Genomic DNA, 26943 nt, shown 5'->3' with positions numbered 1-26943 from the left:
AAGAACTAAAGTGCCTCTTCATGAACCTGAAAGAGGAGAGTGAAAAAGTTGGCTTAAAGCTCAACATTCAGAAAACTAGGATTATGGCATCCGGTCCCATCACTTCATGGCAAATAGATGGGGAAACAGTGGCAGACTTTATATTTCTGGGCTCCAAAATCACTGCAGATGGTGATTGCAGCCATGAAATTAAAAGATGCTTAATCCTTGGAAGTAAAGTTATGACCAACTTAGACAGCATATTAAAAAGCAGAAACATTACTTTGCCAACAAAGGTCTGTCTAGTCAAGGCTATGGTTTTTCCAGTGGTCATGTATGGATGTGAGAGTTGGACCATAAAGAAAGCTGAGCGCTGAAGAATTGATGTTTTTGAACTGTAGTGTTAGAGAAGACTCGAGAGTCCCTTGGACTGCAAGGAGATCCAACCAGTCCATCCTAAAGGAGATCAGTCCTGGGTGTTCATTGGAAGGACTGATGCTGAAGCTGAAACTCCAATACTTTGGCCACCTGATGTGAAGAACTGACTCATTGGAAAAAACCCTGATGCTGGAAAAGATTGAAGGCGGGAGGAGAAGGGGATGACATAGGATGAGATGGTTGGATGGCATCACCGACTCAATGGACGTAAGTTTGGATAAACTCTGGGAGTTGGTGATGGACAGGGAGGGAGGCCTGGTATGCTGCAGTCCATGGGGTCACAAAGTTGGACACGACTGAGCGATTGAACTGAATGTAACTGAATCTGCCCAACACTTGGAGCACAGAAAAACAACCGTTTGCATAAAACAACTTCATCCTTCAGGATCTGCTCAACTTCGGCCTCCTCTATAGGTTTCCCTGGCCCCTCCCTCCTCTGAATGTGTGTCTACATATACTCATTTCCACAGTGCATAAGAAAGGCATCTCCAATTGTCCTGATAATATCCAGCTCTGATGGAAAGTCATGTGTCAAAGACAGAGTTCCTTGAAAACAGGCCCAATACCTTTCCCATCACTCAGCAGAGTAAGCATTCTTTCAAGATTTCCCAAATCTGATCTGTAATACAAAACATAAGATAATGGGCCAGAGCTCAGGCACACTGCTAGGTTCAAAATTTCCTTGTTATCTGAAAGACACTCTTCCCTGGGTCGTCTGTGAGCTTCCCAATACACAGACGCTGTGTGACATTTATTTTGACTGCCTGGAAGCCAACTAACTTCTGGTTCTCAGCTGCACTGTGAAAATATGAGGATGCCAGAGAGCTGAGTCGCAGACAGTAGTATTATTAAATACAGTCATGTTCAAATCCACTGAAGAGCGCTGACTCGTGACCTACTAAAAACCTGTGCTTGATATTTTCACATCACACCAGGCAGCCCAATCTGCCTTTGTATCAGGCTGGACTAGTTAATAATTAACTGGCTTCGATTAAGTTCCCTTTTCATAAAGAGCAACTGTGAAGTGCTGTAAATGATGTTTAGGAAAAACAGACACACTAGTGACTCTGGAAACTGGATTATTCACCTTTGGACAACAAACAGGAAGCCTGAGGAATGCCGCCTGCATTGAACCTCACCCAGGAAGATGAAGGCCTGCAGCATCCCACTCAGATGTGATACTCAGGCCTTGGCTCTTCTCTGACCTCACTGATACATGAAGCGCCTCAGCTCTTTAAAGCATTACATTAAAAAATCCTGTTTTTACATGGACCCAAACCCTGGTAGGCTCCAAGAACAACAAAGCAGGACTTACTGCCATTGTCGTCAGAATCCTCACTGCTGCTGGGAAGGCGACCTCGTTTCATGATCTCCCCGGGAAGCAGCAGGCAGCCTGCAAAGCAATGAGACAGCACTTAACCCAAGATGATAATACACGGCCATCGAGCTGTGCTTCAGATGGCAGCCAGGATTCACAGCACACAAAAAGCAAACAGTCGGCTTTAAGTAGCATGTGAATTATAAACAGTAAAAAGACCAGAGAGACATGATTAGGTGCAATTATTAACAGAACAGGTTCAAAAGGGAGGGGGAGAGGTGGAGAAATTACACATCAGCAGGTCTCCCAAAGGTGCCAGGCTTCTCTCTCGCTCCTCTGACATTATCACTACAACTACTCCAGGAGCCTCTTTAGCTGACTGGCAGCAAGCTCTGCGGAAAAAGCCCATGGCAATGAGCACAGTACTTCCTCACTACATACAGATTCATATTTTACACGTGTATTGGGGGTGGGGGGTTAGGGATGGGGCTATGCCGGGATGTGTGGAGTATTTACACTGCTTCTCGGGCAAATACTGCTGAAAGAATCCTAAAAACTGAATACCTAGAATTCTAGGAACAAAACAAATGGGACCCTGGGAATGCAAATGCCTATCCTTGTCATCTCCAACCCCCCAGCAATTCATTCTTAGCCAGACTCCTCCCCCTTTACTCAGGAGGAAACTCAAGTCCAAAAGGTTTAAGCGCTGACCTGCCCAAGGTCACATTGTGAGCAGGCAAAAATCCAATTTCACTACCTTTTCCCCAACTCCTTACAGGCCTTGCCCAACCCAACAGTCTGAGCAGACACCCCGCCTACCCGGCCAGCTCCTGCCAGACAGCTGGTGGTACCAGGCCTCCAGCACCACAGAACGGAGAAAGAGGGCAGTGGACTGAGACCGAATGGCCACCACCGAACACCTACAGATGACCGTGAGGTTATATTCAGACAGGGTAGCTTTCTAAACAAAACCAAAAAGCTTTTCCAAACTAAAAATTACTCATCACCTTGACATCTTTAGGGCCCAAATATTACTGCCAGATCGGTAATTCCCAAAGAGAGAGGAGGGCTTTCCCAGTCAAAGTATGGTTAGTCAGCCATCCCCTCCCCACTCAGCCCCTCAGTAAAGTATATCCCAACCTCTCCCTCCCTGGGAATCCCAGCCTCACAATGTGATGAATTTCTAAGAGTGGGGCACACAGGAAGCGTGTGGGGAAAGAACGTGGAGCATCACTATGCTAGAACAGGCCAAGACAAAAACCACTCTACGAGGCAGAAATAAAAACCCAAAGGTCTGCTCTGAGCGAAACTGGAAAACTGAAGTCAAGAAAAGCTGAAAGTATACCATACAATGCATCTGCTCCCACCTTCAAAACAGACATACATGATTCTTTCAAATAATCAGGTCCCTAGTCTATACTGTAAATTTCCTCTCTGAGACACTCACTAGTTAAGGTTTCTATGTTTTTACCACATGATTCTTCAAAAGATGATTAAAAGAACTTTCAAGAGGAAGCCAGGACATGAGTCCTGATCCAGGTTACAGGTAGCGTCAACAGTCATAGAATCTACAACCACTGCAGCCCCACCCGCACCCCTGGCTTTTCTGCAGAGCCCTCTTCACCCATTACACTAACACCCAGCAACCGAGGACAGGCCCACAAGTTCCTGGCAAACTCCTGCGGCCCACTGCCCGCGTGATTACCCTCCCTGCCCCGTCACCCTCTGCCAGAACGCCAGGTGCTGACAGCTGAGCTGTCCTCCCGCTTTCTAGAAGGCACCCCTGCCCCCCACAAACTGTCAGGAAGCACCAGGAGAAAAGAGAAAGGCAAAGACCCACTTGTTACCAGGAACAGCTTCAGCTCCCTAAATCCTACTTTGCAAGAGAGCTTGAGAACAAGAAAAAAAGAAAAAGTGTTTCCTAAAGAGGAATTCCTTAAGAATCACAGTGTGAAGCATCAGGGCAAGAAGAATGCAGTCCCCCCATCATGAGCAGGTGTTAAGAACGGTGAGGAGAAAGAGGCTGAGAAAGGCCATAAACCCTCCCTGGCCAGAAATGAGGCAACAAATGTTGGCTGCATCTTCACTGATTCAGACAACTAGCATTTACCTAAACAGAAGAGTTTGGAATCTTTTTAAACCAAAATGCTCTCCTCCTAGTGTTCATACACAGTTCTCAGAGAAAGCACACGCTTTCAACAGTCACTATATGCAAAATGCAAGCACTGGCCAAAATGGATGATGCTCCTAACACGGAAATACTTGCAAGCAAAATTACGCAAGTAAAAGAAAAGTAAAAATAGCATTCTCCTTCTAATGAACTCCATTCTCACCAGCCCTGAAAGAGCCTGAGTAGAGGAGGTGAAGAATGCTGTGCGTGCCGCACCTCTCCAGGGAACCTGCACGGTGATGGGGTGAGCGCACGCCAGCATCGCCGCCTCTGGGGCTCTGAGGTACTTAAACCTTGACATCAGGCTGATTTACCTCACCTGGGGTTACTTACCCCTTCAAGAAATTAAAGTATGCACATGTTACTGTCTTTAAGACACACAATACAGTGGTTGTAAGCTGCAAACATCTGTCCAATGAAAAACCAATGAGAGCAAGCAGAGGGCCCTCAGCATCATTCAGGGCACTCGCTGATTATTATCTGGATGGCAGTAAGATAAGTAATAATCAATTAAAAGGGCTACTTGCAACGCTCCAGAGAAAGCAGCAAGAAAACATAATAGCATATAATGCATCCCACAAACATCTGAATGTCTAATATATGAGGAGGTGCTGGAGCACAATGACTGCATCTGATCTCAGGGAGCTCCTGGTCCAGCTGAGGAGACAGACTGGTCAGCAGGAATTCAACATGGTGAGTGCCTGACAGTGGTCAATACAAGACTAGAGAAACACATGCTGATGGCGTTGGTAAGATTCTGAGCTGAGTCCTGAAGAACAAAGAGGAGCACAAAAAGCAGCAGCACATTTTGGGCAAAACACTGTAATACTTAACATATATATTTATGTATATACAATCTAGCATATTACTCTCTGCAGTGCCTTCGTATTCAGAATCTTACTATTTGCTCACTTATTTACTAATATGTGTCTCTTCTTGGGCTTCCCAGGTGGCTCAGTGCTGAAGAATCCACCTGCCAACGTACGAGGCGTGGGTTCGATCCCTGGGTCGGGAAGATCCACTGGAGAAGGAAATGGGAACCCACTCCAGTATTCTGGCTTCGGAAATCCCATGGACAGAGGAGCGTGGTGGGCTAAAGTCCATGGGGTCACAATGAATCATGACTAAGCAACCAAGCAATATCAACAACAATCCCTTCTTACCTTTCTGCTCAATTGCAAAGGCCCATCATTTCATAATATGTGACCCTTCCAAGTCCCCCTACTGCCCCACCAGATCTTTAGCCACCTACACCTAGATTGCTTTAGGCATTGGGAAGATCCCCTAGAGAAGAGAAAGGCTACCCACTCAAGTATTCTGGCCTAGAGAATTCCATGAACTGTATAGTCAGCCCATGGGGTTGCAAAGAGTCGGACACAACTGAGTGACTTTCACTTCACTTCCTTTCTCCATGCCCACGGTTTTCTTTGTTCTTGTTTTGTCACTAAGTTGTGTCCAGCTCTTTGCAATTCCATAGACAACAGCACGCCAGGCTTCCCTGTCCTTCACTCTCTCTCAAAGTTTGCTCAAACTTGTGTCCATTGAGCCGATGATACTATCCAACCATCTCATCCTGTCACCCTCTTCTCCTCCTAACCTCAATCTTTCCCAGCATCAGGGTCTTTTCCAATGAGTCGGCTCTTTGCATCAGGTGGCTGAAGTATTGGAGCTTCAACATCAGTCCTTCCCATTGATATTCAGCGTTGATTTCTTTTAGGATTGACTGGTTTGACCTCCTTGCAATCCAAGGGATTCTCAAGTCTTCATCAGCACCACAGTTAGAAAGCATCAATTCTTCAATGCTCAGCCTTCTTTATGGAATTATTACAGTAAATTAATCCAGCCTATGAGGTGACCTCTCCAGGCTATTTCCTCTGCCAATCTCTCCCTCTGTTTCACACTGCAAAAGGCTCCAGCTAGAAACCCAGGTTTTCCACCACCTGGCCCCTCCCCTGGCTCTATCCAAACATCTCTCCTACCAAGACCCCCTAACCAGCCCACCTGGCCTCTAACATAAAACACCTCTTCTTTCCAGCCTCAGCCTCAGCTCCCAGAGCTCTTTGGCCCTCTCCTCCTCACCCATCCATCCCAATCCCACCTCTTCTCCAGGGCTCAGCTCAAAACCACTAAGTACCATCCACCACTCCAATTAAAACCATTTACATTCAGTACCACTCATTTCACCTTTTTCATCTTTTAGAACTTTTTCACTCAGCCTTTTAACGTACTATTTTCTTTAACACGCAATCAAACTCCTGCCTTGCATCATCACTCAAATGTTTTATACATGTGTGTCTCTAAAAAGTTACAGTTAAGTTCTAGAGAACAGAGATTCTCTTGGATTAAATGTGAAATAAAGACTTCACAGAAATGGGTCTTGAGCAAAACTTCAAAAAAAACAAGATTTCAAAGGGCAGCTACAACAGACACCCCCAGAACTCTGGGTCCAGTCCTCAACAGGGCTCTTCTAACATCCTATCTGATTTCATCAAAACTGGCTTCAAAGTGATACAATTTACAGGAGCCTGGAGTGTCCATTTGCCATGAGAAGCATAACAGCTAGGTAGACAAAATACTATTAGGCATTTGGGACTTTGCCCAAAAAGCAAAAAGACTACCTAGGAAGCCTGATTATAAACACTGCCTGGAAAGGCCCAGTAAGAGGAAGTCACTGGCCAAAGACCCTGGCTGGATCAGTCAAGTGACAATCCTTTGGAAACAGGCAGGATGAGCGGAAAACCAGGCACATGTGGTTGTGGCCCAGGGCATCATCTCCTCGGAAAGTAACATCCTGCATGCGGATCGCTCTCTTTCGGCCTCTCCTGTCACATGGGTTAAAAAGCAGTGGATTAAAAAAAAAAAAAGCAGTGGATTCGTTAACACGTTCATTCAATTAAAACTGTATCAAGTTAGATGCCAAAGATATGATGAACAAGGTAGGGAACTGCCCAGAGGGAGATACAGTAAGCAGACATCTAGATAAGTAGCTTCAGTGTGATAACTGTTACGAAGACCTGGTTTCAATCCCTGGGTCAGGAAGATTTCCCAGAGAAGGAAATGGCAACCAACTCTATCATTCTTGCCTGGGAAATCCCAGGTATAGAGGACCCTGGCAGGCTACAGTCCACAGGGCTGCAAAGAGTCAGACATGATTGAGCAACTAACACTTTCACGGGATATGTGAAATCTGAGCATATATGAGCAAGCTGCCTCAAAACCCTCAAATTTATGTTTTCCTTGGACTGAAATTAGGGTGGGGAATCGGCAAGCACTAAAGAGCAGCCCTTAGCTGAAGGAACCCACCCCCAAGTGGTTCAGGAATTTGCAAGGGAACAAATTTAGTGACCTGGGTGTGGTACCAGGGAGGCGTGACTGGTATGTGACTCTAGCCAAGAAGAATGAGAAACGACCCTGGAGGACAGAAAGAAGAACTTTTACAAAAGAATAAGATGATTAAGAACTTCAGGATGTTTATTCAGTGCTACGCCTGGGAAAAAGACAGATTTGAGGAACTGTCCAGTTATCAGAATTATTCTGTGGTGGAACAGGGACCGTTTATCAGGGCATAAACTCTACAGCTATATTAAGGATTGCACCCTAGTGATTTTAATTGCTTATGGTTTATATGCAGAAAGGCTATTTTTTTCATTCAAAGTATCAATTTTGTCCACTATGTTTTCAATCTTATTTATTTCACTCTCAAGAAGTTCTAGAAAGTACTCAAAGACCTCTACATATTCCTTCTCTGTGTATCACTTAATACATAACTAATGCAGGGGATGAACGGGGCTTTCCAGGTGGCACCAGTGGTAAAGAATTCACCCATCAATGCAGGAGTCAAAAGAGACTTGAGCTCGATCCCTCGTCAGGAAGATCCCCTGGAGCAAGAAATGGCAACCCACTCCAGTATTCTTGTTGGACAATCCCAGACAGAGGAGCCTGGTGGGCTACAGTCCATGGGGCCACAAAGAGTTGGACACGACTGAGTGACTGAACACACCCACACAGTGTAGGACGAAAGACTGAGTTCCTGTATGTAAACTCCATCCTATGTTCAACTCAGCTTTATAGAATTTGAGACGCTTCACTTTAATATCCAATTGACCTTTAACTGGAGTAACTTCTATTTATTTTCAAATTTATAAGGTGTCCTTCCATTCTCTGTCAAAGTTAATAATCTAATATTTAAATGTACTATATTTTAAAATGTACTTAGAATATGTATAATATAAAAATGTACATTAAAGAACGGACTTTCAGACACCAAGAAGTCTTACATAAAGACAAAAGTATTTTGTAATGAGGTGGCTCTATCTGCTAAGTTCAGACAATTCAACTATTATTTTTAAACACTATGCAACATGATTTGGTCCCTTAGTCACTGGTCATAGACTATTAATACTTCCCCCATAAAGACAGACTCACATTTTCCTAATAGATCTTCTTTCTTCTTATCTTCAATGAGTATGAAAGTGAAAGTGAAAATGAAGTCGCTCACCAGTAGTGTCCAACTCTCTGCGACCCTGCGGACTATAGCCCACCTCCATCCCTGGGATTCTCCAAGCAAGAATACTGGAGTGGGCTGCCATTTCCTTCTCCATTCAACGAGTATACATTACCCCAAATAGAATACCCAAATATAATAATGACCTATACTTCAAAGTAATCTCTTATCCATAAATGAATGTGAACAAAATCAGCTGGTTTCTTATCTCAGTTTTTATAGCAAACATTAATCTCCTAGACATAAAGTTATCAAATTAACAACACTATCTAAATTCAAATGCTCAGAGTTTAAAAATACTAGTGTGACTGTAACTCAAACCCAGATTTCTCACTTTAACCAGAAAATTATATCTGGTCAAAAAGACAGTCATAGATTTGATATAACTGACAAACTGCTTAGATCTTAAGTGTTAAAAGCTTTAATCTTGTCTAAATATTTCAACTCAGAAAAAAAGAACTTACAAAAATGTGTCTGTTACAATGTCATATATCAAAATTTGTTTAAAGGACATGGTGCCCAAGCTACTACAGTCTCTGCAGAGACATCTACTTGAAAATATTCAGCTGAAAAGAGTTTATATTAGCAACAAATAACCAACCACCTCTCTCAAAAAAAAGATTTTAGTAACTGCCCAGATAATCATAAATGAAATATTTATCCCTGTCAATGTTACTAATAAAAACCAAGTGCTGTAACACACTAGTTCACCATTAAGTTCTTTATAAATTATTTTTAAAACCGGACTTTGAAAGTAAATAAAAGATTTTAAGAAATTTATAAATGTGAGTGGTTCTGAATGAATCACAGCAGCTCCCATTTGCCTTTATAAGTATTCCAATCTCTGTTCATGAGCCCTAAAATAATCCATTAAATCCCTCCTAGGTCTCTGTAATTGATGACAATTAGAGTCAGCACCTGAAGAGCAGTTATGACAAAACATTCCAACCATCTGTATTTGGGATGTATTTTTGTTAACTTCCCTTTCCATGAATTCACCCCAAACAAAATAGGCAACCAGACATCATGGACTCCAACCCTGAACTTCTACCCCTGTTTCTATCTACTCAGAATTCCTTTCTAGTAGATCTGTATGTTCAGATGCGGAAGATACCAAAAGACATTCCAAGAAAGAAACCACCACAAACTGCAGGGGAGAAAAATGGAATTATCAGCCCATTTACATATAAAAGAGGGAAGAGATATATATACAACTGCTTGCGTATTCATAGAAAATTTCAGGAGTGACTGCAGTGTTCTAGGCTGAATAGGTTGGGAAATTTTACTTCCATTTATGACCTTTTACAGCATATGACCTAGACAGCATATTGAAAAGCAGAGACATCATTTTGCCAACAAAGGCCCATCTAATCAAAGCTATGGTTTTTTCCAGTAGTCATCTATGGATGTGAGCTGGCCTATAAAGAAAGCTGAGCACCAAAAAATTAATGCTTTTGAACTTGGGTGTTGGAGAAGACTCTTGAGAGTCCTGTGGACTGCAAGGAGATCCAATCAGTCTATCCTAAAGGAAATCAGTCCTGAATATTCATTGGAAGAACAGATGCTGAAGCTGAAACTCCAATACTTTGGCCACCTGATGCGAAGAACTGACTCACTGGAAAAGACCCTGATGCTGGAAAAGTTTGAAGGCAGGAGGAGATGGGGACAACAGAGGATGAGATGGTTGGATGGCATCACCAACTCAATGGACATGAATTTGGGTAAACTCCGGGAGTTGGCGATGGACAGGGAGGTGTGGCGTGGTGCAGTTCATGAGACTGCAAAGAGTCAGACATGACTGAGCGACTGAACTGAACTGAATGACCTTTTAGATTATTTTAATTTTTTACCATCATCCTGCACTATGCTATTTGTAATAGTAAAGATTTAAAATCCAGAACTGTTGTTTCTTGCTCCTCACATTAGAGAAGACCCTAGGAGCACAGCTTCTTGAAGGCCCCACACAGGCACCAGCCTAAAATGAGCAGCTACCAATAAACTATATATATATTCCACCTCCTTCCTGAGATGGGGTATCAAAGGCTTATATTGTTTTAAAATACCTCATGAAATAGCATAGGAGGAAAAAAACAGAAAAGGTAATAGGATAATGCTGTAAAATGCTACTATCACTCATTCATTATTTAATTCAAAAGTGAAAGTTTTCAAAACATAAGAATAGCCAGTGTGCCAGTAGCAGGTCACTAAAAATATATGCAGTAAGAATACAAAAACTAACTCAGACAAGAAAACTAGGGTTTAAACTACCTTTAAAGAATTCAAAGTCAAATAAATACTCAACCTCTTATCCATTTCAAGAGCAGTACTATTTTTTGGGGGTGGGGGGAGGGAGCTACATTCCAGAGATGGTTACCAAACACACCATTTCCTCTACCCATGGCAGGCATGGTTAATAAATTAGGTCATTCTTTTTTTCCACAAGCCCAGGCGTGACCTCAGAATCCTCCTTAACACTTAACACAGTGCTGTCACTGTGTCAAAACTCAGATGAACGATGCTGTCTATTTGCCCTATAGGTCCTCTTTTCACACTTTTTTCTTTTCTTTTTCATCAAATTACTGGAGAAAACGAACATAAGACCAATCTCTTCAGAATACATGAGAAGAAAGTTTATAAAACACTTCACTGAAGTCAGAAGTTTGTGTTTCATTCAGCCTTGGGATCTCTGAACCAAATTCTAATTTTTAACACATACACACACTCATTCTTCAGATCAAACTCTAAAACTTCACTGAAGAATAACACTTTAAAAAAAACTAAGTGTTAGTTAGCAGGAGATAGTTCTGAATGAACCAATGTCAAAATAAGGATGGGAAAGGAGTCTACACTCCCTTATCTGACTCTTGGAAGAATAAGCCAATAAATGCAAAGTGACTACAGGGTAATTTTAAAAGATTTTTAAATGCTCAAACCAGATGTTCTTATACAGGATATACAAAGCAGCTTCTGCAGAAACCAGACTCAACCAGCTAATGACAATTACACTGTGCACAGACTGAAATGCAGCTGTTTTGAGAAACTTTGTTCCCTGATTATAGCCGGTTGTCAGAAACTATCAGTTACCACTAACAATGTTAAGTCACCAAAAAATTTTAAAGTACAGTTTAAAAAAAAAATCCAGACTTCCAATGTTGTACATTTGAAGATCTAGATGACTCATTTAACAACAAAAACTGCATTTACACATCATCTGAATTATATATTAAAACAAACATTTCATCACAGTTGTACAAGTCTTGTTAGTACAGTCATGGAAATGTAAGACAGTCTCAATACCGAGCAGCAAGGTCTGCAAAGTATTCTCTGAGGCTAAAGCTGAAGACAGTCTCAGCCATGGATTGTGTCTACAGGACATCTTCCCCAAAGAAACATATAAAATCCTAACTTAATCTCTAGAAAATGTTTTGGAGGTAATTTACCTTTCCTAATTTTAAAAAGAAGTACGGAAAAACAAATAAATAAATAAAAAGAACTACGTACAGTAAGTTCTGGAGAGGTTAGGCAGCAAGAGCAAAGACACAGAGATGGGTCGAGGGCAAAGCCAGAGGCTGAATCAAAGACCCATCCCCAAGGTGGGTGGCCTCCTGTGCCATCCATCCTCCTCCCAGGGGATGGGACCATGGACTTCCTGCTCCTGGGCACCTCCTGAGATTTAGAAAGAGGTTATCGCAAAGATTAAGGCCATGGACTACACGGTATCAGGGGTCAGACAACTAAAATGTACTCAACAGTCTGTTAACTTAGAACTTGAAACATACTTCCTGACAAGCTGATGTTTAGATGGCTGCAAATACCATTTTGCCTGCTGGAGCAGACACAAGGGAGAGCTGGACAGAGTGCACACGAGTGGCTCCCTGAACACTACCACACGGCTACGTGTCCTCTGAGCAGCAGGTACTCACTTCCGGTTGGTGTGACACACACCCTATGTGGAGAGACATCACACTCCTCTGGATACGTCTCCCTCTGGATACAGTCCCAGGTCAAAATGTATATTCCCTCACACAGGGCTTCTTGGCCTGGCCTCCCAGCAGGGTGTGACTACCCAGCCGTCTTTTGCAAGGTACATGGGGTCCTGTATTATACATCCTACCCTCAAAGGCTAGTCTAGGAACCAGAGAGTTAGGATCCATTGCCCTGAGATGAGTTAAGTGCCTTCATACTCATCAAACAAACTTCTGATTTCAACTTCTTGTTTCAGTTTCCTATCAGAAACGGAATTCAGTCCCAGCAGAAACAATCTGGTGACTACCTAAAACTGTATCACTATACTATACTACAGGCTTCCCAGGTGGCACTAGTGGCAAAGAACCCGCCTGCCAATGCAGGAGCCGTAAGATACATTGGTTCAATCCCTGGGTCAGAAAAATCCCCTGCAGGAGGGCACAGCAACCCAATCTAGTATTCTTGCTTGGAGAATCCCGTGGACAGAGGAGCCAGGCAGGCTAAGCTCCACAGGGTCACAAAGAATCAGAAATGACTGAAGAGACTTAGCACGCACGCATGCACATACTACACTACAGGTACATGCTGTCCTACAGGAATATATACTATTGTACAAGTTTTCAATATATATATAGGTATGGCTGTGTCATTATAAATCAGGGGTCTACAACCTGCTGTTGTTCAATACACAAGAATAGTTTTTACGTATTTAAATGGTTTGGGAGAGGGAATCAAAAGAACATTTCAGAACACCTGAATATTATCCCAAATTCAAATTTCACTATCTGTAAATAAAGTTTTATTGGGACACAGTCACAACCATTCATTTACTTTTTGTCCACTGTTTGCTTTCGCACTTACGATGGCAGAGTTGAACAGCTGTAATAGGGACTATCAGGCCCACAGAGGTTAAACTATTTGCTATCTGGCCCCTTTACTAAAAAAGTTTACTGATCTCTGCTTTAAATCAACAGACTGGCAGTAAGGGGGTAAGAGGGTGAGGTAGGAGGGTTGTGATCTAAGCAACTTAAATTAAATCCATGTCTAGAAACTTGTGAATTTTTCTCAAAGGAAAACCCCTGAGGCTCCTTCTTGGGGCCAGTGTACACTAAGTTATAAAAACTAATAAACTTATCTGATTTTCAAGCCAGTAACCAATAAGCAGAAAAATGACTATTCTAGACAGGCATTTTAACTATACTGTGTGGTTTAACAGTGATGTAAGAGGGTAAGAGAGAAATCATAAAAAGAAGTCACCAGAATTTAAATGCCAAATTGAAATCCAAGGATGCACTTAAAAGTATTCATCCAGACCCTGAAATGACATGTAAATTTTTGAGTAACTCACTTTTTCTGCTGGAGAGGTTCCACAGGTTTTGGATCTCAAGTGTCCTTGACCTTAAAAAAGTCACAAGTCACAAATACTCAGCCTACACATCTAAAGTGCATCTTTTTATTTCAGCACTGAAATAACTGATGGTCATAAAAATGACCATGACTAATCAAGAAAAATCTTAAATCATGTTAAGTGTACTTTGTGCTAAACAAACGCAAATCAGGCAGCTCAAACTCCAGCAACTTGTTAACCTTGCCAATTCTTGCTGCTTACTCTGGAGTAAGGAGTAAAAGAAAAAATGTTCATTTTATTCTTCAGTTTGGACTCTCATCAGTGAAATCTTCACTTAAAATAACTGCTTAGAAACTGTCTTCGAAGCTGTCATGGATTTTCAAATTAATAAAATCTCCTGTGCAGACATTATTAAATGTCTGATCCTATGCAGATCAGTATTAAAAACTATATATTACTGCCAGTTGGAAGTGCATTCAAAACAAGAGAAAACTGATTTAATTCCTTCAACAAAATCAGCCTGAAAGAACCTAAAGTTTAAAAAATGAACTTACTTTAACTGCCTTCAATCACCTTAACAGTCTTTAACTCTACCTGAAGAACCAAAAGCAAAAAAAGTAAACATGTAACTTGTTTTAGAGTATTCATTAAAAGCTTGGTCCTTGAACATTTGTTAAGTGCACATAATACACCACTAGTCTAGAGTTAACAGAAGACTCAAAAATGGAAATACCCACTCTTCCTATGTTTGTTGCTTTCAGGTAAGGAAGACATCCTGAATAAACTTTCAAAGTCTAGGCTAGATAAAAGCCAAGCCACAATAACATGGCCAGAGTCACAATCAGCATTCTCTTAGACTAAATTTTCTCTCTGTTCCATGGCAATCAACCCTGCCCGAACTTAAACAAGATGCCACTTCAACTGAAAGGTAAAAAAGGGCTCCAGGACCAGAGTTTACTTATTCCATCAGAATCAACCATCTGTGAAAATACCAAAATATAAATCCCTCACAATCACATATCAATATTCTTTGTATAAATACACCAAGCAAATGGGATTCCCAAATTGGCAGCTAGTAAAGAATCCACCTGCGATGCAGGAGACCCGGGTTCAATTCCTGGGTCAGAAGACCCGCTGGAGAAGGGATAGGCCACCGACCTCGGTATTCCTGGGCTTCCCTGGTGGCTCAGCTGGTAAAGAATCTGCCCGCAATGCAGGAGACCTGGGTTTGGTCCTGGGGTTAGGAAGATCCCCTGGAGAAGGGAAAGGCCACCCACTCCAGTATTCCAGACTGGAGAATTCCATGGACTGTATAGTCCACAGGGTGGCAGAGTCAGACATGACTGAGTGACTTTCCCATTCACTTTCACCAAGCAAATAGCAAGATTCTCAATTGTCTCAACTTTTTGAAATTTTATATACTATATATAATAAACCTATCAACTGTCCAAATTTTAAACACATTACCAAATAAAGCGCTGCCAGGTCTTCATATGGGCTTCCCTGGTGGCTCAAACAGTAAAGAATCTGCCTGAAATGCAGAGACCTGGGTTCAATCCCTGGGGCAAGAAGATCCCCTGGAGAAGAGAGAATGGCTACCCATTCCAGTATTCTTGCCTGGAGAATTCCATGGAGAGAGGAGCCTGGCGGCTATAGTCCATGGAGTTGCAAACAGTCAGACAAAATGCTTTTACAATGCTTTCAAACTGTGATGCTGAGGAAGACATCTGACGGTCCCCTGGACTGCAAGAAGATCAATCAGTCAATCCTAAAAGAAATCAACCCTGAATATTCCCTGGAAGGACTGATGCTGAAGCTCCAATACTTTGGCGACCTGATGAGAAGAGCCGACTCACTGGAAAAGACACGCTGGGAAAGATTGAGGGCAGGAAGAGAAGGGGGTGACAGAGGATGAGATGGTTGGATGGCATCACTGACTCAATGGACATGAGTTTGAGCAAGCTCTGGGAGACAGTGAAGGACAGGGAAGCCAGGCGTGCTGCTGCCCATGAGGTCGCAAAGAGTAGGACACGGCTTAATGACTGAACAAGGTCTTAATATAGAGAAAATCAGCTGAACACTAAAACTTTAAAGGAAACAACTGTCTCAGGAACTAAAACTTTCCCCATTAAGGTTCCTATCGGGCTTCTGATACAATCTAAGAAACTAACAACTCCAAGCAAAGTCCGCCTTTATTTGAAATTTTTTTTAAACTTACTGTTAAACAAGGCAACAGTGTTCTGTCACAAGCTTGAAGCGAGACGAAAGTAGTTTAACACTGGTATAACTCCCACTGTTTGACCAATTAAGTCAAGCTTTTCAATGCCAATCCAAATAAGCGGCAAGATATTGACAAAAGTGTTATATTTTCCTCTAGAGAATGTCTTATTTTATTAACCATGCAGGAAAACTGGGCATATAATGCAAATTCTTACAGACCATGAACTGTAATAGTGTAACAGGTGCCCCATATGACTGAGGAAAGAGCTTCACCAACAGAAAGGAAGCAAGCAAGCAGAACTGTGAGAGTCATCCGTCTCCTCCTCACTCCTGACAAAGCCTAAAAATACAAGATTTGGTCAGTGTTTGATGTCTAGATGTTTGTTGTTCTAACCACCTCAGTACTGAAAGTTAATTTTTTTCTCACCAAGTGTGCAGATAAATGCACCACGCAAATTTCTTTAAAACCGTTTTCAAACAAATAATCTCCAAACTGAAGACTCTAAATTACACACAAAAAATGCTACTTTAATTCTAACTTTTTCAAATCCAGTCATGATTAACTCGGAAGACATGCCTCCTCAATGTCAGAGGTTCTGTCAAAAAGTTACTACAGATTAGAATCTACTTATAGGAAATAACGAGATGCAATGATCTTTGATTGGACAGTGTTTTAGACAAAGCCACTGTTATATTTGGAGGCGACGTAAGAAAATCTGAATATATCCCAAATAGACACGCTAGCTAACAGGAGGAAAAAACACTCCTTACACAACTGTACAGACAGTGTGATTCATTATACGTATGTATACACAATTATCTGGAAAATGGTAAAATGATGACTTCTAGGTGATAGGAATGTGTTTTTATATTTGCTTCTATAGTTGAAAACATGTACATGTAACACCATTTCTGTAATAATACTTTAAGCTACTAAGGGCTCTTTGAAGTAAAAAATCAATTATTTATGAAGGTGAAACACATGGAGATGTGTTTGTATTCTCACCAAGTCCTCCAAGTTTTGTTTGCTTTTTTAGTTAATCCTTCTACCCAAAGTCTCTGGGCTAAGCAACTGTTGATTCTAAAATACAACATGTCCTTAAAATCCAAAAAGTTTTTTCTCCTGTTCCCACTTTTCACACACTCATCATTTTTCACTATTTTCCCTTTATAGCTACTCTTTCAACCTCTGCAACAGGAAACGAAAATATTCACTTATACGCTGAAAACCGGTCTGGTGATGGAGGAGGAACTTGTTGGCGGGGGAATCTTGTTCTTTCTAAATGAACATACATCCACTTTTGTCGAAGTTAAAAATCTCTGTTACAACCCACTCAAATTTTCTTCTTAGAAAGCAGCCTATGACCTTAAGATGGAATCAAGTTCAAATTCTACTGAAACCTTTATCTCTGGCTGCTCTGAGGAGGTATGTATGCCAGCTTATCAAATACACGTATAGAAACACATAAACTTAAGGGAGAAAACAAAATAACAAAGTCAATCTGATTTAAAAGTGACATTAGATGAGATTGAAATCTTTGGGACAAAAGGGCATTAAGAATTTTCGGGTGCAGGTATTTGCTACACCAAGTGTCACACACAGAACATGCAGTGTATCTGTCCAGTATGTGTTGCCCACTCTACTACGGTAAATTATTTTATCAAAAGTGTTGTCAGTCTAAGTATAGTTACACTGAACGCTCCCTTTCTCCAGCTAAAAGTGATTAAATCTTGATTAGCGGCGATCTGCTCAAACACAGCTTCCTAATCTCTAACCACTGGTGGATCACTACCTAAACCAGCTTCCAGAGAAGTAATTTCTCTGTATCTTAAAACTAGTTCATTAACTTTGAAAGGTATTAGCCTTGAGGTACAAGTAACTAGAGAGCTAGCCGTTCACAGCGTGTTTTCTAAAAAGGAAAAATAGTTCACCTAATAAAAACCTTTGGGAAAGAAGCCCCTAAGCATTCCCATTAATGGAAACTTCAGATTCTCTCTCAATTTCCTAAAAATGTAGCCGTCTTAAGTCATTCAACTGCAGCTATCACTTTACAAAGAGAAAATTTAAATTCCCCCTCGGCTGTGGTAAATAGAAGGCGACAGACCCTCGCCCCCGCCAAAGCGAGGTGGGGCGCCTGCCTCCTAGTTACTAGAAAACCAGCCAAAGCTGCTTTTAAACGGTCTCGTGGTGACGACGCATTCCTAACGGGTTTCGAAGGCACGTTTAAATCGCCCGCTTTTTTGTTCGCTCGCTGCATTCACCCGGTGCCGGGACTACGGCCGCCCCCGCGCGCCGGGGAGGGGAGCCCAGGGTGGGAAAGCCGGGGCGGAGTGATGGGGTACGACCGGGGAGGGGGGCCCGGGGCGAGGAGAGCCGGGGGCGGAGGACTCTGGGATGCAGAGCCCATGCCGGGGGGAAGGGAGGGGCTGGAGAGAGAAAGCTGAAGACCCCAGGAAGGCGGGGACCCCGGGGCGGGGAGAACTGGGCCGCCGCCCCGCACCGGAGAAAGCACCGCGCGGCGCCCGCCGGGGTGTGCGCAGAGCCGCGGCTTCGCGCAGCGACGCCGCCCCCTCCCTCTCTCCCTCGTCGCCGCCTCCTCCTCCTCCTCCTCCCAAGGCGACAGAAACAACAGCGCGGGAGGAGGGGAAAGTAACTCCCGGCACCTCCGCCGGAATTAGCCCCGGTGCAGTGATGACACCTTCTCGTGGCGCAATCAAGCCCCGCTCCCTCCGCAGCGGCGTCCCCGCCGCCGCCGCCCTCTCCGTTTGAAAGTGGCCACCCCCCGCCGCCGCCGCCGCCGCTCCTCCCGCCCCGCCGCCGCCAGCTGCACCAATCCGCTCGGCCCCAGTTGCAAATCAAACGCTCCCTCGCGTCTAGAAGCCACTTGCGCCGCTGGAAACGGCCGCGCCGTCCCCCCCCTCCCCGAGTCCCTCCCGGGCGGCACCTTCAGACTGGGGCGGGCGCGCCGGCGAGAAACGGCTGTGAGATGGGAGCGGGAGCAGCGGTGACGGCGAGCAGCTCCGAGAGGACTCGGCTCCCGCTCCCGCCCCCAGACAGTTCTGGAAACTGTGTATCACCTCTGTCACAGGAAGCCATCCGGCGAGGAAGGCGGCGCGGAACCAACAAACAAACGCCTGCGGCCGCCCGCCGGAATCTACGCGGGGACCGCGACGGGCTTCGGGCCGTTCCCCGGGCGTGAGCGCGGTGGCCGCCCCCGCGCCGCGGGCTTTGTGCGGGGCTCCCGCGGCGCGGGCGCGGTGGGCCAGGCGTCCCCGCCCCCGAAACCCCCCACCCCGGGCCCCGGCAGCGCTGCTGGGACCGTTAGGTGACGCTCCAGCGCGGCTGAGAAAGCAGCGCCTCGGCCGCCGCCCGCCCGTCCCCATTTCCACATGGAGCCGCCTCTCCTCCAGCGCCAGAGGCGGGCCACAAAAGTTGGCCCCGGGGCCACCCAGCACCTGCCCACGTGCCGCGGAGGCTAGCTCCCGGGTCTCCCCCGTCCTTGCCCCCCCGCCGCCCTCAGCCGCCAGGTCACCTATTACCGCTGGGAGGGGAGAGAGGCTGCTATTTAAACGCCCGCGGAAGTTGAGGCACCCCCACTGGCGGGTGCCGTGCACCTGCCTCCCGCCGCCGCGCTCCGCCACTTTGAGCAGCAGCCGCGTCCTCGGCCCCGCCTCCTGCCCGCAGGCGGGCGGGGGGAGCGGGAAGGAGGTGGAAGGGATCGAATTTCTCCAGCAAATGGGACCGTTCCGACAGGATTCGGTTCCCCGGTCAACATTCCACATTCCATCCCTCTCCCGCATTTGCAAGCCAGCGCCAACAACCAGGAAAGCCTGCTGGCTACAGAACAACAGCCCCCCAACTCACAAATACACACTCACAGGCGCAGGACACGTGCACTGAAGGGCTTCGCAACTTGCAGTCCCGGGGTGCACACTGCACGTTTTCAGGTGGACCAAGCGACACGACGCCACCCTCACAATTTGCAGACGGTGCCAAAGGTTGCAATTTGCTATCCGTTTTAAGTTCATGGTTAATCGGTAGTTTGGTCTACCAATGCAACTCCTTCCTAATTTCACCGATAAAGGGTTTTACACTTCACAGGCAGTCTGGCTGTAAGTAAAAGGTCCGTTCACTGGAAACCCAATTGGGAAGAATCTAACTGCTAAACTGTCCCTGCACCCCCCACCCCTCCCTCACTGCCCTTGAATTGATGCAATGAATAATTTGGACATGTGTTGACGCGGTGATAAGAGATAGGGCTGCACCTACCCTACACAGATGTACCTATATCCACACCTATGTTTGGACTATACAGTCGACGTCCCTTCCCCCCGCACCACCACCACGGTCACACACACTCTGGATTCATATATGTACCCGGACCTTGTTCTGCCATTGCCATCTGTCTACCAAGTTGCTATTATGCTTTCCACTTCCATGCAACCTAATGCACTTTGGCTGTTTAAAAAATTCTATAACTAAAGCCAACTAAACTGGGTTTCTGCTCCTGAACGCGTTTTAATTGATGATTCGCCTGAAAACCGCATGTTCTTCGCAAATCCAAAAGAAAAAGCTCTTAAGTCTTCAGCCCCCAAAACTGAAAAATAATCATAATAAAACTTACTGATCCAACACAGATCAATTCTCAGGATCCAAAAATCATCCTCTCCTCCTCCTCCTCTGGCCCCCGCCCCGGCAATGCCCAAGTTACTGGTGGGATAGTAACGCTGCGCTCGGCGGCTGCCGGCCCTCCCTCCTTCGCTACATATCGAGAACCCAATCTTTTGGCGCCATATTAATGACGTACTATATTATTTCCACTAGGCAGCGACCTTCGGCATTAAATTACTCCCGAGAACTCCCGAGCAAAGCAACAAAACCATCAAATATGGCTGAGCCTCTCAGCTCGTCCTGCAGCCGCCGCCGCTGCCGCCGCCGCGGGATCGGAACGCGCACACGGACCCACACGCGGACACGCGCGGACTCTCGGTCGGCGCGCCCTCCCCGCGCGCCCCCCGCGGCCCGCGCGCGTACCTGCTGCGGAGGGGTTCGGCCGCGGCGCTGGGCTCCTCGCCGCTCGCTCCGCGCCGCATGAGTTCGGGCCGCGGCGGGCTGGCGGACGGAGTGGCGGGCGGGGAGCCGGGCGGGCCCCTGCTCTCGCCGGCGCACACACACCCGGCGCTCGCGCAGGGAGGCACTCTCGGACGAGCGTTTGGCTTGTTATGGAGGAAGGACTGTGTGAATCAAACTCATTTCTGGGTCACTGCTGCCACAGGGGGGAGCACTTTAATCCCTTGCCAAAACGAGAGGGTGGGGACGGGAGGGCGGAGGGAGCGCGCCGGGAACCGCGGTGCGGGGGGCTCTGTCCCTCGTTAACTCTTCGCGGCCCTCGCCGTAGCAGGCTCGGCCTGTGTCAGCAGGGGCTTGCAAAGAGCCGCATGCTTCAGCTTTTAAAAGCTCTTCCTTCACCTCTCTTGTGAGCCTAGACTTTCTTGAGCTGTCTCCAAGAAGGGTGGTGGGCTTTTAAATTATCCCTTTCAAACTCTCCCAGTCTGAACTCTTGTTTGACATCACTGCACTAGAAAAGGATTCTTTCAAATTATTTAAAATTATGTAGATTAAATTGTGGCTATTAAGGAATGTAGTTTGGGTGAGAGGTTTTATTTTTAGATTGAATGGAAAAATAAATAGTTCTTTCGTAGTAACAGTTTTGGGGAGCTGCGGGTTATAATGACATTTTTAAATATAGAAAATCCAGTTTTGGAGCTGGAACACTTCTTTACCTAAGTTTGTATCGAAATGATAATTGCAAATAAGCATTAATTCATTAGGAGACAGTAAGTATTTGTAAGTTGACACCACCGTTATGTTACACTGTGTTACAGAACTGGACATTGTCTTCCAAATAGGGAGAATTGAGCCTAATGCTAAAACTGGAGCTACAGACTAACATAAAATTAGTCAGATTAATTCAGGGGTATTTATGTGTGAAAAAGGTATGATTACTGGTTTTCTGCAGAACGCAAACTTTTTCATGTGGAGATTAACACACTTCTCTCATGAAAGTACAAAAGTGTTAGCCGCTCAGTCATGTCCAACTCTTTGCGACCCCATGGACTGTAGTCCACCAGGCTCCATGGGATTATCCAGGCAAGAATACTGGAGTGGGTTGCCATTCCCTTTTCCAGGGGTTTTCCCGACCCAGGGGTCAAGCCCTGGGGTCCTGCATTGCAGGCCAATTCTTTATCCTCTGAGCCACCAAAGAAGCGCTTTTCTCTCATGGACCCCCTTAAAGAAATGAGTCTATATGATATTCTGCTTCAAAAGGGAAAAGAAAAAAAAAAAAAACTGGGGTACAGGTTGAAAATACTATTCAATAATCCAGAACATAGATCACTGATTACAAAATTGAGTACCAAACCCAAAGGCATACTTATCCACTGGAAGAATTCTTCTGAATATATCAGGTTTGGTTTCACAATATCACACACCAACCCATCCACCCACATCAGGATCATAGTAATCTGATAAATGTGGGAAAACAAAACTAATTGAGTCTTTCAATTATTTTTCAGAAAGCAAAGTAAACCAAAGGAAATCTTAGGTATATGTCCTTTTTCTCTCTTGCCTGCTTCACTAATGAAGTACAAAGACACCTTATCAGTCCTGTTTATGTGCTCACTTAATCCCACATATGTAAAGCACCATGCTATCATTATTACTGTTATTAATGTTGCCCTGAAGTTACTGCTGTTTTCTTTGGTTCACTTTACACATACTCTACTGCAGAAGTAAAAGGACACATACTTCATAGCCAGACAGACCCTGAACTGAATCTGACTCTACATGTTGTCAGCCATGCAACTGTGGGGTAAATTACAAAACTTCTCTGAGCCTCAGTTTCTTCCTCAGTAATAAAATGGGGTTAACAGGCCCTACCTGAAGGGTTGTTAATTGGAATAACTCCATAAACACGCCCAGCAGAGACCCTGGCAGTAGAGAGCCATTCTTCCTATCTCTCATTCTTGGTCTTCTCGAGCCTTTGAAGACTGCAGCTTTTCCACATTCCAGGGAAACTTACTTCACTCATTCCCCTGCAAAAAATAAAAATAAAAAATAAACTACACTTGCCATTCAGCCTTTTTTTTTTTTTTTCTGACTATCCCCACTCCCAAAACATCAGGCGACAAAAATGAAAGTGTGCTGAGTAAATAGATGAGAATAAAAGGGGGTAAAAGAATACATGAACCCTCAACACTGATTAGATGATTAAGGTGGATGGTCCCAGGAACATAATAAGGTAGTGCCATGTGCCATAAACAGCCTTGGACTAAAAGTCTGCAGCCTCCTGTCAACTCACACTATGACTCTGGACAAATGTCTTTGGATCTTAGTTTCCCCACTGAGATGATAGACAAGATGAAATTCAACACCCCTTGTTTTATTAACATTCAGTAATTTCTGATTGTTCTTACCAAACTTACAAGTTGATGATTATTTGTAGAAGTGGAGGACAACTTGTATCAATAAAGAATGTGTGAAAACAATTCGTTATTAATGATCAGTGATTGACATTTTTTAAATAATAAATGTCTTCTGCCAGATCACAAAGGAAACGTTTATACACCCTATTTCTAAAATGGGACAGCAGTGTCTTGTGGCAGCATATTTAAAGAATAAGTAGTACTAAGCTGGCAATTAGGAAATGAGTTTCTGCTAACACTCTGTCACTTATTATCTTAACTTACCAAATCATTCATGATCACAATTTCCTGGTTTCTAGAATGGTCCTGTCAATTCACACTTTATTATCAGAGATAAAAAGGACATTCAAGAAAATAGGTACAAAGTAGTCAGTGTAGTTATCAAGATTCAAGTCTTTTCTGATCTGATCAGTGTTCATGGTGATAATTACCATTCTGTATATCGCTTTCATTTTGCTATTGGCATACACAGTTTAATTATTCCCTTCCATAATAATAGGTTTATAGAAATACTGAATACATATATTCATATTCCTAATTTTGAAATCATACATGATTAAACTTATAAATATTTACCTAGTTATTTCATTTGTGTCTACTCTTCAGGTAAAGAATTATAAAACCTTGATACGAAATTCAGAATTGTTCATTTTTGAAATGAAGTAGATATGTATGCTAAAACCCTATAAATCTCATTCCTTCAAAGAAATTGAGCAAGACATTCTTCCTGGCAAATACCATTGCCAATTGGTAAATGTTATGACATGTGTATATACAATTTTTATTGCACAAGTGCTCTCATGGATAAAAAGAGTTGTGTTCTAAAAGTTTATATGTACTTTAATTGTCTGGAACTTTTCATTTATTCCCCAATACCTTGTTACAAAGCGAGCTTAAGTTGTCAAGTAGTTTTAAAAATAACTCTGATAACTAAATGACAGAAAAGAATAACTTTTTTGAATGATATTATTTGGGGAACTGAGCTCCCTGTCTAACCAATCAGTGAAGTCACCAGTCATGAACAGCCTGGTAATCCCTCTGAGTAGGTGGTTACAGCACAGAAAATGATTGGAAGACCAGTGACCAAGATGCTTTCTTGCAGGTGTCAGGACTGACTAAATTATTGCCTTTCTTGAGGTTCTTCATTTTTGGTTTTTTTTTTTTTTTTTGCTTGTCTTTGATTTGGTTATTTTAATTTTGTTGATTTTCATACTTTTAGCACAATGCAAGATATCAAAGAGAAACAAGTCTGACAGAGAGACGGAAGAGGAAAACTTAATTCAGCCAGATGGAAATGTCCAAGACTGCATAGGTTCAAAATAGGAGAAGCTTTTCTCAATCATGAATGGAAAACATGATGGAGAGAATTTTCAAATTTTAGAAAGGCAAAGGATGATGATAAATCGCACCTATAAGGGTAACGATTATAAACATTGCCATATATTTTTCCGGTTTTTTTTTTCTAGGCATTTTTAATAATGTCACATATTTGAATGATGTCACGTATTTCATTTTACAATGTTTCTTTCACTTCTTTCATTTTTATCTTTTCAGTATTTTACTTTTTAAAGTACTTTTTTTTTCAGGTCTTGGCCAGCCTGCATACCATAACTTCATCTACAAGCCACCTCAACCATATGTTCTCATAGTTACTCCCTCAAACTTGTCAACCATTGGAAAGTTTTGCCAAACTTAATATCAAATTCAAATATATCTCTTAGCCACTGCCTCTATGACTTCCAAATTTTGTTTCCCACGGACCTTTCTTCTTACTTAAAAAGTCACTCCAATCTACCCCTCCAGTCCTCTCTAATTAGATGCAGAGCAGTGGTAACTCAAAACGTGATCTCCAACCAGCAACAACAACTGCTCCTGAGAACTTGTCAGAGATTCATTACTTCCATCCCCACCCCAGACCTACTGAGTCAGAAAGGGAGATCCAGCCATCTGTGTTTTAACAAGCCTTTCAGATAATTCTGATTTGGGTTTAGCAACCACCTGAGTAGATTTTACTTTCATCCACCATGTTTGAGGTACATGACAAGGCAAGGGAGACAAGGATGCAAGTAAATAGGTAAGCAAGTCTATTCTCTGTCCCCAGTGATGGCGATGTAATAGCTTAGTCCTATTGGACTCTTGTGACCCCATGGACTATAGCCCACCAGGCTCGTCCGTAGGATTCTCCAGGCAAGAAAACTAGAGTGGACTGCCATTTCCTTCTCTAATTTTTGCCCTTAGGGCAGTTAAAAATACAAAGGGGTGATGACAATTAACTACAGGGTGTGGAGAAAGCATAAACCTAAAAAGATTACAGGTGTTAACCAGATTGGGGGTGCAGTGGGGATGGGGAGGGCGCTCTAGTGGTTTTCTTGATTTGGAGGTTTATTTTTTGTTTCTTAAATAAAGCCCCTGGCTTTTGTGTGGCAAAAGGATGGGGGTAGAGGTGAGACATGAGGTAGGGAGGCTAGTTAGGAGGCTTCTGCAGTTGCCAGGTGAGAGGCTTGGATGACAGCCGTGGATCATGCAAGGGAGACGACGAGTAGGCACAGCAGCCTGTGAGAGGGGCTTGGGGAACGCAGTCCAGCTCTCCAGGGGCCTTTGCTCTGGGCAAGGGAGAGCTTCTCCCCCTAGCCAGTTCGGTGTCCAAGGGATGTCTCTGGGGCTAATGGGGTCTCTGTGACATCTCAGAAGGGCGCCCACTTGGTAGAGGCAGTTGTCCCTAGAGGAAGTAACATCTAGGCAACCAAACAGAAGTCCTGTTGGGCAGTGAACAGCTTGAGCTGTCCAAGCCCTGTCCCTGCACACAGTATGGAGTCTGAAACTGTAAGCCCCCGGGCAGACAAGGAGGGGGCCCCAGTCAGGAGGACTCGGGCCCCTTGCAGGGTCCTTCTAGGCCCCTCTTCTCAGAAAAGCCTGGATCAGATTCCAGACCCCTCCTCTCTGGGGTCCCAGGGTCCCCACTCCAGTCTCTTTATCCCTCCACCGGAAAGCTCCATTTTCCTCTTTTCTTCTACAAAACACCTTAATGGTCCATTATAACCTGAGCCCAAATCATTAGCAAATGAAAAACTGGCTCCCATTTTCTCTAAGGCCACAGGATGTTGGGGAGGGGGGGTAGAGGGAGGAAGCTGGGAGGGAGGCACCCCCACACACACTGGTTTGGTTCCAATGTTAATGAAGCAAAGAAAAGGAGGTAAAGCCAACACTTTAGTTTCTGTGTTATAACCGTTTGATAATTCACTGTTTTTTTCCTGCCATGAGGCACATCTGTGTGTGATGGATTGGACGTCAGAGGTGAAGAAGCTAGAGTAAAAGATGGCTCCCAAGTCTCTGGCTTAGAGAACTGAGTGGACTCCTTCATTTGAAATTCCAACAGATGTTCATTAAACACTGAGCAGGGCTCGTGGTGAAAACTACAAACCCCTGCCTCTGGGGCAAAGGAAAAGAAGGAAATTCCTAAGGAAAGAAAATGCAATATAGTTCAGCTTGAGGAGGCAGACAGTTGAAGATGCCCA

General features: G+C 44.0%; 1 protein-coding gene across 7 annotated transcripts in view; it reads right to left on the bottom strand.

Moving 5' to 3' along the window:
* Window positions 1-22975, bottom strand: part of JADE1 (jade family PHD finger 1) — a 58548-nt gene extending 35573 nt beyond the window's left edge. Inside the window, exons 1-2 of one of the 7 annotated variants that reach the window (XM_043902415.1) lie at window positions 22884-22975; window positions 1733-1810 (exon numbers count right to left, since the gene is read on the bottom strand). In XM_043902415.1, coding sequence (XP_043758350.1) covers window positions 1733-1784 — 52 coding nt within the window. In that variant the 5' untranslated portion in view covers window positions 1785-1810; window positions 22884-22975. Of the gene's footprint in view, window positions 1-1732; window positions 1811-18888; window positions 18973-19021; window positions 19156-19476; window positions 19628-20568; window positions 20713-20978; window positions 21193-22883 lie in introns of those variants that run through there. The other 6 variants (XM_043902413.1, XM_043902412.1, XM_043902410.1 and 3 more) reach the window with 6 other exon arrangements.
* Window positions 22976-26943: the final 3968 nt, after the last annotated feature.

This window comes from Cervus elaphus, chromosome 5 (genome assembly GCF_910594005.1).
Source record: "Cervus elaphus chromosome 5, mCerEla1.1, whole genome shotgun sequence".
In the NCBI taxonomy this organism is placed as follows: Eukaryota; Metazoa; Chordata; class Mammalia; order Artiodactyla; family Cervidae; genus Cervus; species Cervus elaphus.
The sequence above is the reverse complement of the archived record's forward strand: the minus strand, read 5'-3'. Positions and strand labels throughout refer to the sequence as shown.